We start from the raw sequence: 13493 nt of genomic DNA on the forward strand, positions 1-13493 counted from the left end.
CTTAGAGCAGGCTGGTTGCAACTTCTCAGCAAACATCTGATTGGTCTGATGCAGGAGGTCCCAGAAAGGCCTCGATGTCCCTGAAAAATCCCTCCCAATTGCTATTCATCACTTGAAACTCTTGGGTTGGAGTGTCTCAGCTACTTAAGGACTGCAAAGATGAAATCTGGGAAGGCGTCATGAGCCCTTCCAGCCAGCAGCTCCTGTGTAAAGAGTACAGGCTCCCACAGCCTCCAGCCTCCCGTGTCACCCACGTGTCCTCTGAGCACCTGGTCGGCTGACTTCAAGTACAGCATGCACTGGCGCCGTTACCTTGCCAGCCAGGAGCACACACGCAGGTGAAGCTCTCGAAGTTGGAGGCCTCTTTACAGACAGCGGCGTTCTCGCAAGGGTTTGGGGAACAGGGAGCCAACACTGTTTGACAGTTCTTGCCTGGAAAGCAAATGACAGTCTGTGATAAAGAACCAACCAAAGAAAAGATGGTGTCCTGAGTCTCTAAACCTAGATGTGCTCAGAATCCCAGTCTACAGCACTGCCAAGAGACTCAAGGTCCTCCCCCTTCCAGATTCTGTGACCCTTTAATACAGTTCCTCATGTTGTGGTGACCCCCAGCCAGAACATTATTCTTGTTGCTACCTCATAACTGTTATGTTGCTGCGGTGGCAGCCAGCAGAGGCTGGGGGTTTGCTCGGTGCTAGGAAGGACTGAGAGTGCATTTTGCCACAGAAATCCGCTATAAAGACATGCTATCCTGATTTTCTTATTACTTATGAAGAAGGTTCAGAGAAAATAAATGAGCTGCCAGAGGTCACCAGGTTAGCTACATTAGGCAAGTATTGAAAGGAGCAGGTGTCCCTCAGGTCCCGTTGGTTCTCAACCTACGGGTCGTGTGCATATCAGCTTTCCTGTATATCATATTTTTATATCACAATTCATAACAGCAGCAACATAACGGGGAGACTCAGTTCAGTCTCTCACGGAGAGGCAGCTGTTGCCAGACAGCCTTTACTTATGTCAATGGCATGCTGACATCTGCCCATCAATGAATGCTTCCTGCCTTAGTATACTGATACAAACTTAAGAGAAAAATAAAAGAAATAAAATGATTTCATTAAAGAAAAGACCGAAGTATGTCCTTAAATCACATTAGTTTTCCAAAGATGAATTGTAGACCCAATCCTTTCAACCTTCAGGGTTGGCGGCATGTGCCTTTACCCATGAAGGCACCCCCATGGAGGCATCTCACAGGACCACTCAGTTGCTTCTGAAGTCAAGTTACAAGAAAACCAACTGAAATAGTCACCCTAAAAATTTGTATTCAGAAAGAAAATCACACTAGCATGAATTTCTCCATAACATCGTGTCACAGTGTGAAAAGGACAGACACTGCTGGGCCAACTAGGCACCAGGTTCTGGCCATATACAACTCTAAAAAGCCAAACACAAATACACAGGGCTGAGGTGTAGAGCCCTTTCCTAGCAGGCATAAGGCCCTGGCATCAGTCCCCTGCACCATGAAAACAAATACAACCCCACAAACACCAAAAAGCATGGGGAAAGTAAGCTCTTTCCCCACTACGTTTCCTCAAACCTCAAGATGTAGTCTGTAAGGCCATGAGCGACACCAGAGCCTGAGTCCTCGGGGCAGCATCACTGACCTGAGTCACTGCCCAGCACGGGGCATGCACCAGCAGCCCTCTGACCCCACTGGCACGTGCAGTACCCACCTGTATAAGGCAATACACAGTGGCAAGTGTAGCCACTAATGTCATCAAAGCAGGTTCCTTGGTTCAGACATGGGTTTGAGGCACATTCATCAATATTCACCTGGCAGTTGTAGCCTGTGGGTGGAAAAGGGGAAAACTTTACACAACTGAAAGTGTCAGTCTCTTATTACCTCAGTTACTGGCCAGTCCTCCTAGTGGTTAGGTACCACAGAAATGATACTCACTTCTTTGGGTCACAGGAACACCTGCTCATTCATTTTAGCTCTGAGTCTCTGATATGCAGTCACTCAGTGGTCAGTCGAAACTTTGAAGGGAATGCCTGAAGGCCTGATTACTTCTCCAAATATAAGCGGATTCTCCATAATGGGCTAAGAACCCACTATGGCTGAAGAGCATGCTGCTCTGTCTAAACAACGGCCCTTTAACATGAGCTTTCTGGCCAGAACACAGGAAAACTTGTAAGAAAAACCTCTGGAATATGCCCACTCTCCCACCCATGCAGTCTGGGCTATCAGTAAGCTACGTCCTGAAGCATTAAACATAGTTCTATTTCCAGGCAGAACATGTATTCCCACTAAAAGATGAAAAAGCAGTAACAGTAAGCGGGACTAAGGCAGTACTCAGACCCTGTCCACTTTTGCACCTCAATGTGGCCCAACACAGACCCTTAAAAATGGAGAAGCCAGAGCAAACGGGGAGTAAGGAGACAGAAGCCTGGTGTCTACAGCTCACTGAACAAACAGGTTTTGATTTTATATTCTCACTTTCCATTTGATCATTGATAAGAAAGTTCCAATGAGATTTTAAAAACATGAAAATGCTTTTGAATCTACATGTTTCTTGGCAAATATAATACAACATATCATAACATTAGTGTCTGGAGTAGATATTCCTCAATCTGTCTCAGAATCTTGCTTGAGTACCCTATCTCTGAAATACTCAATATCTGTGCCAGACAGTTATGTCACCTTGACATATGCTAAAGTCATCCAAGAGACGTCAGTAAAGAAAACACCTATAAGGTCTGGATGTAGGCAAGCCTATAGACCATTTTCTTAATCAGTGATTGATGGCAGAGGGTCTAGCCCATTGTGGGTGGGGCCACCTCTGTGCTTGTGGTCCTACATTCTGTAAGAAAGCAGGCTGAGAAAGCCATGGGAACAAGCCAGTACGCAGCACCCTTCCACAGCCTGTGCATCAGCTCCTGCCTCCAGGTTCCTGCCTGTTTGAGTTCCTGTCCTGACTTCCTTCCATGATGAACAGTGATGTGGAGATTTAAGTCAAATAACCCTTCCCTCCCCAACTTTGCATTTGGTCATGGTGTTTCACCACAGTAATAGTAACCCTAAGACAACTTCACAAATGTTTGGGATCGTTTTTAGAGGTGGGAGAGAGTGAAGACTCTTACAAACAGAGAGCCAAATTGAGGGATGTCATTATATCTCCAGTGCATCTTTTACACATGACCTGAAGGTAATTTAATACAATATGTTAGAGTGATACTGTACATGAAATAAAGCATCGTGAACTTTCATTTCATATTTCTGTTCAAAAAGTTCCTAATTTTGGAACACTCCCCATTTGGAGTTAGGGATACTCAACCCATCATCAAATTGAGTAGTTCTAAAACACACTGAAGTGTCAAACAGCCCAACACATGGAAAACTGACAGTAAAATACTTCTGAAATATGTTCCTCTGCTACATATTTTCCCAGAAGACCACAGGAAACTAAGTATCCAGAATAGCTCATGTGTAAGAATTTGCTGGGAAGGTCCGGAACACACCATAGAATCCAGTGACAGTAAGTACAATATTTTCATCCCACTTCCAAGAAGCTATTTGACTTATTATAGAATCAAGCCTTGGCCAGGAAGCTTACAATTAGTCACTCAAACTTAAGTTGTCAGACAGCATGTATCTTTACCCACAGAGCCATCTTGCCAGCCCCTAAGTGGAATCTTAACTGTTCATTGTAAGTATTATTGTACCAATGGTTTACATCTCCGGTAGGCAGAGGGCACAATGATTCCCCATGTGTCTTAGGAACATTAGTTTCTCAGCGTGTTTACTGTATGAGTAAACACCAGCAACAAAAAGCAGTGGAAACAGAGGTATGGAAAGGTGAGGAAAGCAGCAGGTATAGAGAGCCGAGCCTTTGTCTCACCTTTGAACCCCTTCTTGCATGTACATCGGTAGCCGTTCACCAGGTTGTTGCATGTCCCTCCATTCTGGCACGGGTTGGAGAGACACTCGTTTTTGTCCACTTCACAGTTGATGCCAACCCAGCCTGCATCACAGAGGCACTTATAGCTGCAAGAAGATAAAGAGTTTTTACCATTTGGGGGGGGGGGAGGAGTACAAAGGTACAACTGAGTCATGAGAGACACACAGGGATATATAGTTTTGTCCTTCTTTTTGTTTTATGTGCTATTTTGGGGATGGGGTCTCACTCTGTTGCCCTGGCTGGCCTAGAATTCACTATGTGCTGGAGGCTCACCTCAAACTCATGGTAATCCTCCCGCCTCAGCCTCCCTAGCGCAAAGACTGCAGACGTTAGCTCATTTCTCCCTTCCTATGGCTCTATCCTGTGTCACCTCCACATGGCGAGAGTCATGAATCCGTCTCATACACTCAGCAGAGAGACCTCGCGGTGCTTCCCTGGCTCACTGGGAAGCTGGAGAATTGCAGACATAAGCAACGGTTTGTCAACTACCTGGGGCCGAGCTGAAGGAAACACTAATATGAAGGAAGCTCAGGACAAACTAGACATCAGAAATAAGCAGCAGCAGAGCCTCGCGAGCTTGCTGGGGGCTGACTGGAGTCCTACAGGCCAGTCACGCTTTCTTCGGATCAAAACCCTGCCTCAGAAAGCAAGAAAAGGCAAAAAGCTGACAATACCTGAAGAAATGCACATAGTATCTGATCTGGATATCATCAGCACTTAAATGTGGTATCAGATCAGTCAGAGAAGGGGAGCTGGGAAGGAGGGAGATGGGGAGAAAGAGATGGGGAGAGCTGCTGAGAGGTGTCGTGTTCTAGATCAGAAATCCAAGTCAAGCCACTAAAAAACAAAAACAAAAAACAAAAAACAAAAAAACCTTATCTAATACATTCTCTATTCTTTCATGTTTGGGAAGCAGTCATTCTCATGCTGTCTTATGACAAACGTATGCTATATCTCATGACATCTAAGTCACTCTTGTTTTAAAACCATCGTACGCCACACAACTCTGAGTGCACGCAAGCTTCAAATGCATTATCAGAGCTAGGTCTAAAGTCAGCTGAGCCACTTCTACCTCAGAGACCACAGGCGCTACGATAGAACAGGGATAGCTGTGTCAAGGTGAGTGGGGGTGTCAAGCTAGAAATTCCTCACATCTCAATCCTGTAAGATAAAACACAACTGCTAGATTCACGAACTTCCTGGACCTTCCCATGGAGTCCTCATTGAGGAAATAAGGAGAAAGTCCTCATTCCTCAAATAAGTTCTCAGTCTGAGAAGATGGGCCAGCTTGTATGGACAAAGCAGTAATCTGGAAGACTTTGACATAGACCGTCAAAACCTTCACCGAAGTATCAGGTCAAGTCCCCAATTGGCAAACTCAAGCTACTGTGCTGGTGTTTCCTTCAGCTGGTTTTAAAAGCCAACTTGCTTGACCTAAGCCAATTAGCAGCTGCTCCCTATCGCATGCAGGTCCATTAGAAGCTCCCAGCACATGGCAGCTACTTACCCAGTGAGGCCTCCAGTGCAGTTTCCGTGGATGCAGGGACTGCTCAAGCACTCATTCACCTGTGAGTAACAGCTGGGGTGATGGGGTCCCTCGGGGCATATACAACGGAAACCATTCACATCATTGATGCACGTTGCACCCTTGCGACAGGGATTGGAGGCACACTCATCAATGTCAATGTTGCATCTCTGCCCTGTAACGGGTGTGGGGAGGGGGGTCAGTGTTACTCAGACTTAAATTCTCAAGGAACATCTGCAGACACTCTTCACCTAGGCAAGGCTGTATGTGCCCTCGGCACTGACATCAAGGTTCAAGGGCTAACAGGGAAGCACTTCATGCCATGCAAGGAAGGCACCAGGAGCACTTGCAATTAATAAGGGAGCAGAGTTACTGACATCATCGGAACAGCACTGCAGCACTCACAGGCACACTGCTTCTGGCTTAGAAATCCAGAACTTCACAAGTATTAAGGAGAACATCAAACATCACCAAACACAGCTACCTCTCCTGCCGCAGCTGTGTGGGCATGTTGAGCTCTGGCTGATGTGTTCTGTGGTTTTTCTTCAGTCAGCTTCTTACACTTCTATCTATGGTACATCACAATTGACCGGGACACGAATGGACTGCTTAGCTTAACATTAAATCAATAAAAAAGAACACTATTTTGGTTCAGAGTAGGATTAACCCACTTTCTTCCCCTGTGAGCAGTCTGCAAGCAAGCGTTTACTGCCCTCCAATAACTGAGAAAACACTTCAGTGACGCCCAGTCTAGACCAGTGCGGTTTTCAAACTTTAATGTGCAAAAGTCTCTTTAAGATGTGGTTTCCAGGGCTGGAGAGATGGCTCAGTGGGTAAGAATGCTGACTGCTCATCCTGAGGACCAGAGTTCAGTTTCCAGCACCATGTTAGATGGTTCTTAAGCTCCTATCACTCCTCTGCTGGACATCAGGCACCCACAAGAAAATAAGAGCTGGAGAGGACAGGAACTCCACAAGGAGAGCAACAGAACAAGAAAATTTGAACACAGGGAACTTCCCAGAGACTCCAACCAGGACTGTGCATGGAGATAACCTAGAACCCCTGCACAGATGTAGCCCATGGCAGTTCAGTGTCCAAGTGGGTTACATAGTAATGGGAAGAGGGACTGCCTCTGACATAATCTGATTGGCCTGCTCTTTGATCACCTCCCCCTGAGGGGGGAGCAGCCTTACCAGGCCACAGAAGATGACAAGGCAGCCATTTTTGATGAGAACTGATAGACTAGGATCAGAAAGAAGGAGAGGAGGACCTCCCCTATCAGTGGACTTGGGGAGGAGCATGTGTGAAGAAGGGAGAGGGAGGGTGGGGTTGGGAGGGGAGGAGGGAGGAGCTTATGGGGGGATACAAAGTGAATAAAGTGTAATTAATAAAAGTTAAATAAAAAAATTAAAAAAAAAGAAAATAAATACAACCTTTCTTAGAACAGTGAGAGATTTCTAGGCCCCATTGCCACAGAGTGTGGTGGCTTGAGCCTAACGACCACATTTCCAATGGTTTATGTGGTTCAGACACTGCTCCCTCTAAAAATGTAAGTGCTGGCAGTGCATGAAATGGCAGAGGACAGTCCTTCGCTAGGACACACCCAGGACTGAACTTCTGAAGAGCTGTCTGCTGTGGCCTTTATGCAGTCTTCCACTGGATAAAATACTATGGACTAAGGATACAAATGTCTTGTTACATTTACAATAATTGAGATTTAACATTTTGAAGTACTATGAAATTAAATTTTTCCTATAGTGCTGTGAGTAAAATCTAGTAACCCTTATGAAGGAATTTATCACAATGTTCTGAATCAAGTTTGAAAGTGTTTTTTTTTTTTTTTTTTAAATGAATTTAAGAAAGAGTAACACTGTATTTCTTTAGTTCAGGAAGTTCCAAATGAGAGAGACACACCCTTTAAAGTAAGGCATCAGCAGGCTGCCGGCCTCCCATGCACCCTGAACCGTCACTGGTGGCTCCTGTGGTAAGGACCCACAGTCTGGGAAACTTGCCATTTGCCTCAGTCTTGCCTCAGTCTTCCAAGTGTTCAGCATGATCACCTCGTTTTTAAACCTACGTTTCTTTCTTTCCTTTTTCTTTCCCTCTTTCTTCTTTCTTTTTTCCTTTTTTCTTTCCTCTTTCCTTCCTTCTTTTTGTGGTACTAGGGATAAACCTTGGGATCATCAAGCACTCTGCCACTGAGCTATATCTCTAGTCCCCCAATTGCCCTTAAATAATTTCCAGAATAAACATTGAAGCCATTTTGATGTCCCCACTTAAGCAGTCTGCTGTGGAGATCAGCAGCTACTCCCGTAGTGTTCTGCCCTCATGCAGTGTCCGCTGGTTTCAGAAATGGCTAGTGCCAGCTACACACCTTGTGGGGCTCAATGGTGGTCAACATGAGAATTTACTGTATGTTTCTTAATGTTCACACCAAATTAATTGGCGTATAATGGGTAACAGCATGCTGCGGATTGGACGCTGTGTCTGGGATGGGTATCAGAGGTGCTCTATTCATTTGCTAATGTGTTCTGGGAATTTCTTCTGTGCTAATTACTGCTGAAGGATGAGGAAGAGGGTCCCTGCCCCCAGAAGGAGTGTCTATGCTGTTTTATCAGGCTCCATGTCTGGACCCATATTCCTTAACCAAGGACAGAACAATTCCTTTTATGGATGCTTAGGAGAATTTAGAAAGATAGTAGATCTGGGGGGGGGGGGGGGATGGGGCTTTTGTTTGTTTCTGGGAAACTGGTTTTGGTTTTGGTCTGTTTTACTTTTTGGGGTTTGGTTGGTTGGTTGGTTGGTACTTGAAATTGAACCCAGGGCCTCATGCATGCTAGGCAAGCACTCCACTAGTGTACCGCATCTTTTTGTGCTGTTTTTGTTTGTTTGTTTTTGTTGTTTTACTTTTCATTTGGAAACAAGTTCTTACTAAATTGCCCAGCTGCCTTGAATTCAGTCTGTGGTCCCGGCAGGTCTAAGACTCGTGACCATTTTGCATGAGCTTCCAGAACAGCTAGGATTAGGGGATCTGCCACAAACACCACGAGGGGCTTTGGAGAATGAAAAGGAGTTTATAGGATCACATGATGACTGATATTCCCCATCTAATCTGAGTCTCAAGAGCTGCTGAGAGAATAGAGGACAACCTTAAAAAGAGAAGAGATAAAGGCCTCCCTTGGATCTTTTAAAGTTCTTATTAAAATGATAGGGAACTCACTAAAATAAAATAGAAAAAAAAAAAAAAAAACCTCACAGTTATGGCTCATGAATCTCGGACATTTCCAGCAACAGATTTACAAAATAACTTCTTGGCCAAAAAACAGTTCCCAAGAAGAGGGTACCACCCAGTAACCAAAACATTCCATGTCTTGGCTATGTAGTTTCATACTACACCTTATGTTTATTTTAGAATATTTTTAGCCTATGTTCTCCCTCTTTGACCCTGTTGATTTGCTGAATGTTAAAAACAGAGAGAATATGATTCACTGACATTCAAAAACCTAAGTCCTGTAAGAAGCCTTACATAATCCCAAAGGAAACCACAATAGGCTCCCTCTTGGCCGTGTAATGGGAAGGAACCTGGGCTCTGGGGTCAGGTGCTGAAGCAGAACCCTGGCCGCAGGGCACTGGGAACATCGCTCTGCCTCTCCACTCCCAGGCCTCTCCTCAACAGCACAGGCACAACAGCAGCTGTGGCAACCAAGTGAGATGGGGCGAGCAACTCGGTTCCTGGCTCAAACGAGCTGTTCATACAAATCAGCTACTCTCTTCCTGTTATACCTTTAACTACACAGAGCTTCAACAGGTCTGTGTATTTAGTTAGTTCCCACCTAGTCTGGGGAACAGCTTTCTGGATACCCAAGTTCACCTGGCTGCCTCAGTGGGTGGCGGCACGAAACCTTCACCACACTGGCTTCCCAGTGACCAGGAAGAACCGAGCTCCACTGAAGCACAGATGTTACTGTCAATCGGCATGGTCATTCCACTGACACAGAGAAACTGGGAAGCCAGCTGGTGAATGGTAGCCATTCTCTTCACCTGGCTCTGGTTGTCCTTAGGCTCTGCCAAAGGCTCTGAAGTAGGCTGCTCACCTGGGAAGCAAGTAACCATATGCCAGTTACTGGAGGTTAATATCACACATGCCTGCGTGTATGTGGTAACATCCAGAACAGGCAGTGTATCCCCATGACAGGTCCTGTGCCATACTGAGCTGTCAGCCAGGCTTCCTCTGGAGCCTCGATGACCATTTTACCAGAAAAGTAACTGACAAAGTTAATATTAACAAGGAAACAGAAGAGAGAAGTGTGTGGGTTGCACTTCAGCTATGGGTACATGTGTGAATTCTCTAGAGGTTCATACCTAAGCAGGAGTTACCGTACAGTATTATTTAATTTCTTTCTATGGGCAAAAAGATCTTGCTCATTCTAGCCAAATTAGTGCGGTCTCCTCAAATTACCACCCTCCCCAGACAGGCTTCCCGGAGAGGCAAAACCCCAGAGTATGCAGCGTTTCCATGCATGTTTACCTTGGGCACAGCTTTACAGAAGGCGCTGGCCTCTGCCTGGAGGGAAACAAAGGTGGCTTTGGAGGCATTAACTCAAGCACAGTGAGGAAGAGTTACAGTCTGCTAGGAATTCTCAGGGAGCAAGAAAAGCTTGGCCTGAGATGCTAAAGGAAACTCTGTTTCCACTTAGGAAAGGTCTGGAAACAGAAGACTGGTTCAGAGAAGTACAGAAGCAGATTGCAAACCTTCCAGAGACAATGAGAAACAGGAAACAGGTGAAAAAGTGATTTTTTTTTTTACTTAGGGGCCCCTTTCCCAACTCAGTGGGACTACAGGAGATCTCCTCCAAACGCAAGGCCCATTACCTGTGAATCCTGGAGAGCAGACACAACTGTAACGATTGATGCCGTCCACACAGGCTCCGTGCATACAAGGGTTGCTGGCACAGTCATCAAAATTAATTTCACAATTAACACCTATAAAGAGACCCAGAGAAATGACTGTGTATTACCACAGGAATGCCAGCACTTCCGCCCATGGGGCTACACAGTAAGAAGTCTGAAGGGAATCCAGGCAGTGCTAACACAGCAAAGCAGGGCTTCGCCAAGTATGGTCCACAGAATCTAGGACTGGATTACTCAGACTCAGCCATGATTTGTCCCTTCTACTCTGTTGTCATGGTAATGGCACAAAGGAATATAGGCAAAACTGTCAGTATCTCAGCCAGGATCCAGGCAGCAGGGCCCAGCTGCGCACTCACATCTGAATGCCCACAGCCAAACAAACACATGCCTGCTTCACCTAAGAATGCTTTGGTGAAGATGTGAACACCTGTCACTTTATAACTTGTTAGTTCTCAGTCCTCAGACTGAGAAAGCATCACAGCCAGAAGTGCAACCACAGCTTGAACGGTGAGCTGAAACAGCGGCATTCTACACAGAATCCTATTTTAACAACAACAAAACAAAACTGTTAGAGGTTAGTCTAATACATATTACTAGCCCTCAAGATCTGGGTACACCTATCCTTGTTTTGTAAACCTACTTGACTGGCTAATTAAATGGCCTATACGTGAGCAGCGCAGAATGGGGTAGGCATGGCCAAGGTTCCCAGGCTTTTGGGTTGAAGAGAGAATCATGGGAGAGAGATGGACGGGAAGAGAAGAGGAAGGAGGACGCCACGATGGGTTAGATTGAAGAAGGAACCACGTGGGACTGGAAAAAGGACAGCAATGATGGTGTGGAGAGGCCTAGATAAAGAAAAAAAGCAAGTACCGTGGGATTATGGCCGAAAGGTAGTCCAACTGAGGAGGATTAAGACGGATGGCATTGGATGGGGGCTGGGAGGTTACTGAGACAGCCGGCATAGGTAAAAACATCTGCCCGGCCCAAGGTAAATAAGGCAACTATAAAATCTAACAGGTGTTTCTGCCTTATTATTTGTGATAGTGGATTAGGTAATACTGGCGTGACAATCTTAGGGCTAATATAACCATTATATTATGGCCCAACACTCATTTTTTAGTTACTACAACACAAAACCTTAGCATACAAATCAGGGCTAATTAGTCTTGAACAGTTAGTAAATACTAAGTAAAGGAAATAAACTTCTAATTTTTTTAGTAAAATAGCTGACAGTATTTTGCACCTTAAATAAACTTTGAGCCTTGAAATCAAAATTTGGAACTTGCATCTATCACCTTAAACTTGCTGGTTACTGTGGGTGTTAAAATAAACCTCTGGATGTTATGTTGCTTAGCTCCCAGCCTGTTCCCTAGATGAGTGAGGGTTTGGTCACCTTAACATGAGCTTGACAGAACAAATAACTAAACAGCAGCGACACATCAATTATTATTGTTGCCATGGTTATATAATGGCAACAAAATGCAATACTCACATTGCATTAAAGTTGCATGTAAGAAAGCTTTGTTTACCATAGAATACCTTGTGATATAAAAAAGCATAAAAATGAATACTCAATAATAGGAATACAAACAGGTAAAACTTCTAACCAAATGTTGATTTACTCACAAACTACTATTTGTAAGTGAATCAAATATTTATTAATAATTACCACCTGTATGATAGCTCTGGAATGTCATGCAGTCTTCCTACTATGATGAGGCTAACCTCACTACCCATGAACAAGACACAAACTTCCATATTCCTTACACAAAAGTGGGCCTTCCAGCCCTCAGTCCACAAAGGCAGCCCCATGAAGCCCCAGCATGCCAGTGCGGCTCTAGTCTCTCAGGTCATGCGTGGTTCACTTGAGCTGAAAACAGTACCCGATCAAGCTGGGGCACAAGCATCTACACTAACATACCAGCCCTTCGAGACCCCAGGTCTGCAGTTGTCCTGCTTGTGCTGTCCTCTCCCAACGTCTGTGACTCTACTGTCACAGACTCCACAGCCCATACGAGGCTTCTAAGGCGCTGCTGAATCATCTGTGTTTCTGCTTTCTTCCTCCTTAGTGAGTCTTTATGGCTAGGTCAAGCCATTTTGGGTTATTTGAAACCCAAAGGAACTGGTTAATTACTTCAACAGTTGAGCATCATGAAAGGACAGATGAGAGAAGGTCCTGAAAGTGACTGAGTCTATCTCCCTTGAAGCATCCAGACGGTGAAAACTCCAGGAATGGTTATCAAGCTGTGAGGAACATCAGACTAGCAAACAGGGACTGCAGGATATCTGAATCAGAAAGTCTTACTCAATGACGAGTCTATCCACAGTGTCTCCTAAATGACTTTCTGGCACATATGCACATGCCAGCTCCTTCGCACTAAACACAGACTAGCAACTCTGTAGCCTGCGGCTCTCTGCCCTAATTCTTCAAACAGCTGCAGCAATGGGTCTGGCCTTCCTCTACGCGCTGCCTGCTGCAGACCATGAATATTAACTTCTTGCCTCTGTCCCCCAAAGGAAAGCCTACCTGATATACTCTGGCACAAGATTATAATCCCAGGGGAAACTAGGTTCTTGCCACTCCACCACTCGCCAAGTTTCCAGCAACGTTTGTTACAATAGGGGAGACAGCAAGCCTGAAACAGCCCCTCCATTCTAAAGGCACCTATTCAACTGCTTGTAAATCTCTCACATTTCTTTCGTCCTGCAATTTCTCATGTCTGGGGACCAGCCCGGAAGCAAATTGCTTTTGGAAGGTTTCACAAAGCTCTATTCAGTCCTTTGAGGGAGTTATCTAAATGTGGGGAGGGGGCCCACATTCTCAGCTGTGAAGGCATGGGATGTTTTTCGTATGCTTGAGCAATTCAAAAAGGACTTTGTTTTCAAACTTGGCATGTGTGAGGCCCTGGATGAAGACCAGGGCCTTTGACAAGTTTGAAGAAATGGATTTGAAGGAACACAATAAAATCAGGGCAGCTCCCCACTCCCCTACCTCTGCCTCCTCCATAGGCCAACTTCCTTAAGTCCAGGATGACTCCCCGACAAATCGCCCTGTGTATTGGCAGATCCTCTGCTCAAAAAGGCTCACAGTAGTTAATCTTCCA

General features: G+C 45.2%; 1 protein-coding gene across 1 annotated transcript in view; it reads right to left on the reverse strand.

Moving 5' to 3' along the window:
- Positions 1-13493, reverse strand: part of Notch2 (notch receptor 2) — a 138764-nt gene that overhangs the window by 31138 nt on the left and 94133 nt on the right. The window contains exons 12-16 of the mRNA XM_021632350.2: positions 10351-10461; positions 5461-5653; positions 3894-4039; positions 1728-1841; positions 313-432 (exon numbers count right to left, since the gene is read on the reverse strand). Coding sequence (XP_021488025.1) covers positions 313-432; positions 1728-1841; positions 3894-4039; positions 5461-5653; positions 10351-10461 — 684 coding nt within the window. The remainder of the gene's footprint in view (positions 1-312; positions 433-1727; positions 1842-3893; positions 4040-5460; positions 5654-10350; positions 10462-13493) is intronic.

Source organism: Meriones unguiculatus, chromosome 10 (genome assembly GCF_030254825.1).
Source record: "Meriones unguiculatus strain TT.TT164.6M chromosome 10, Bangor_MerUng_6.1, whole genome shotgun sequence".
In the NCBI taxonomy this organism is placed as follows: domain Eukaryota; kingdom Metazoa; phylum Chordata; class Mammalia; order Rodentia; family Muridae; genus Meriones; species Meriones unguiculatus.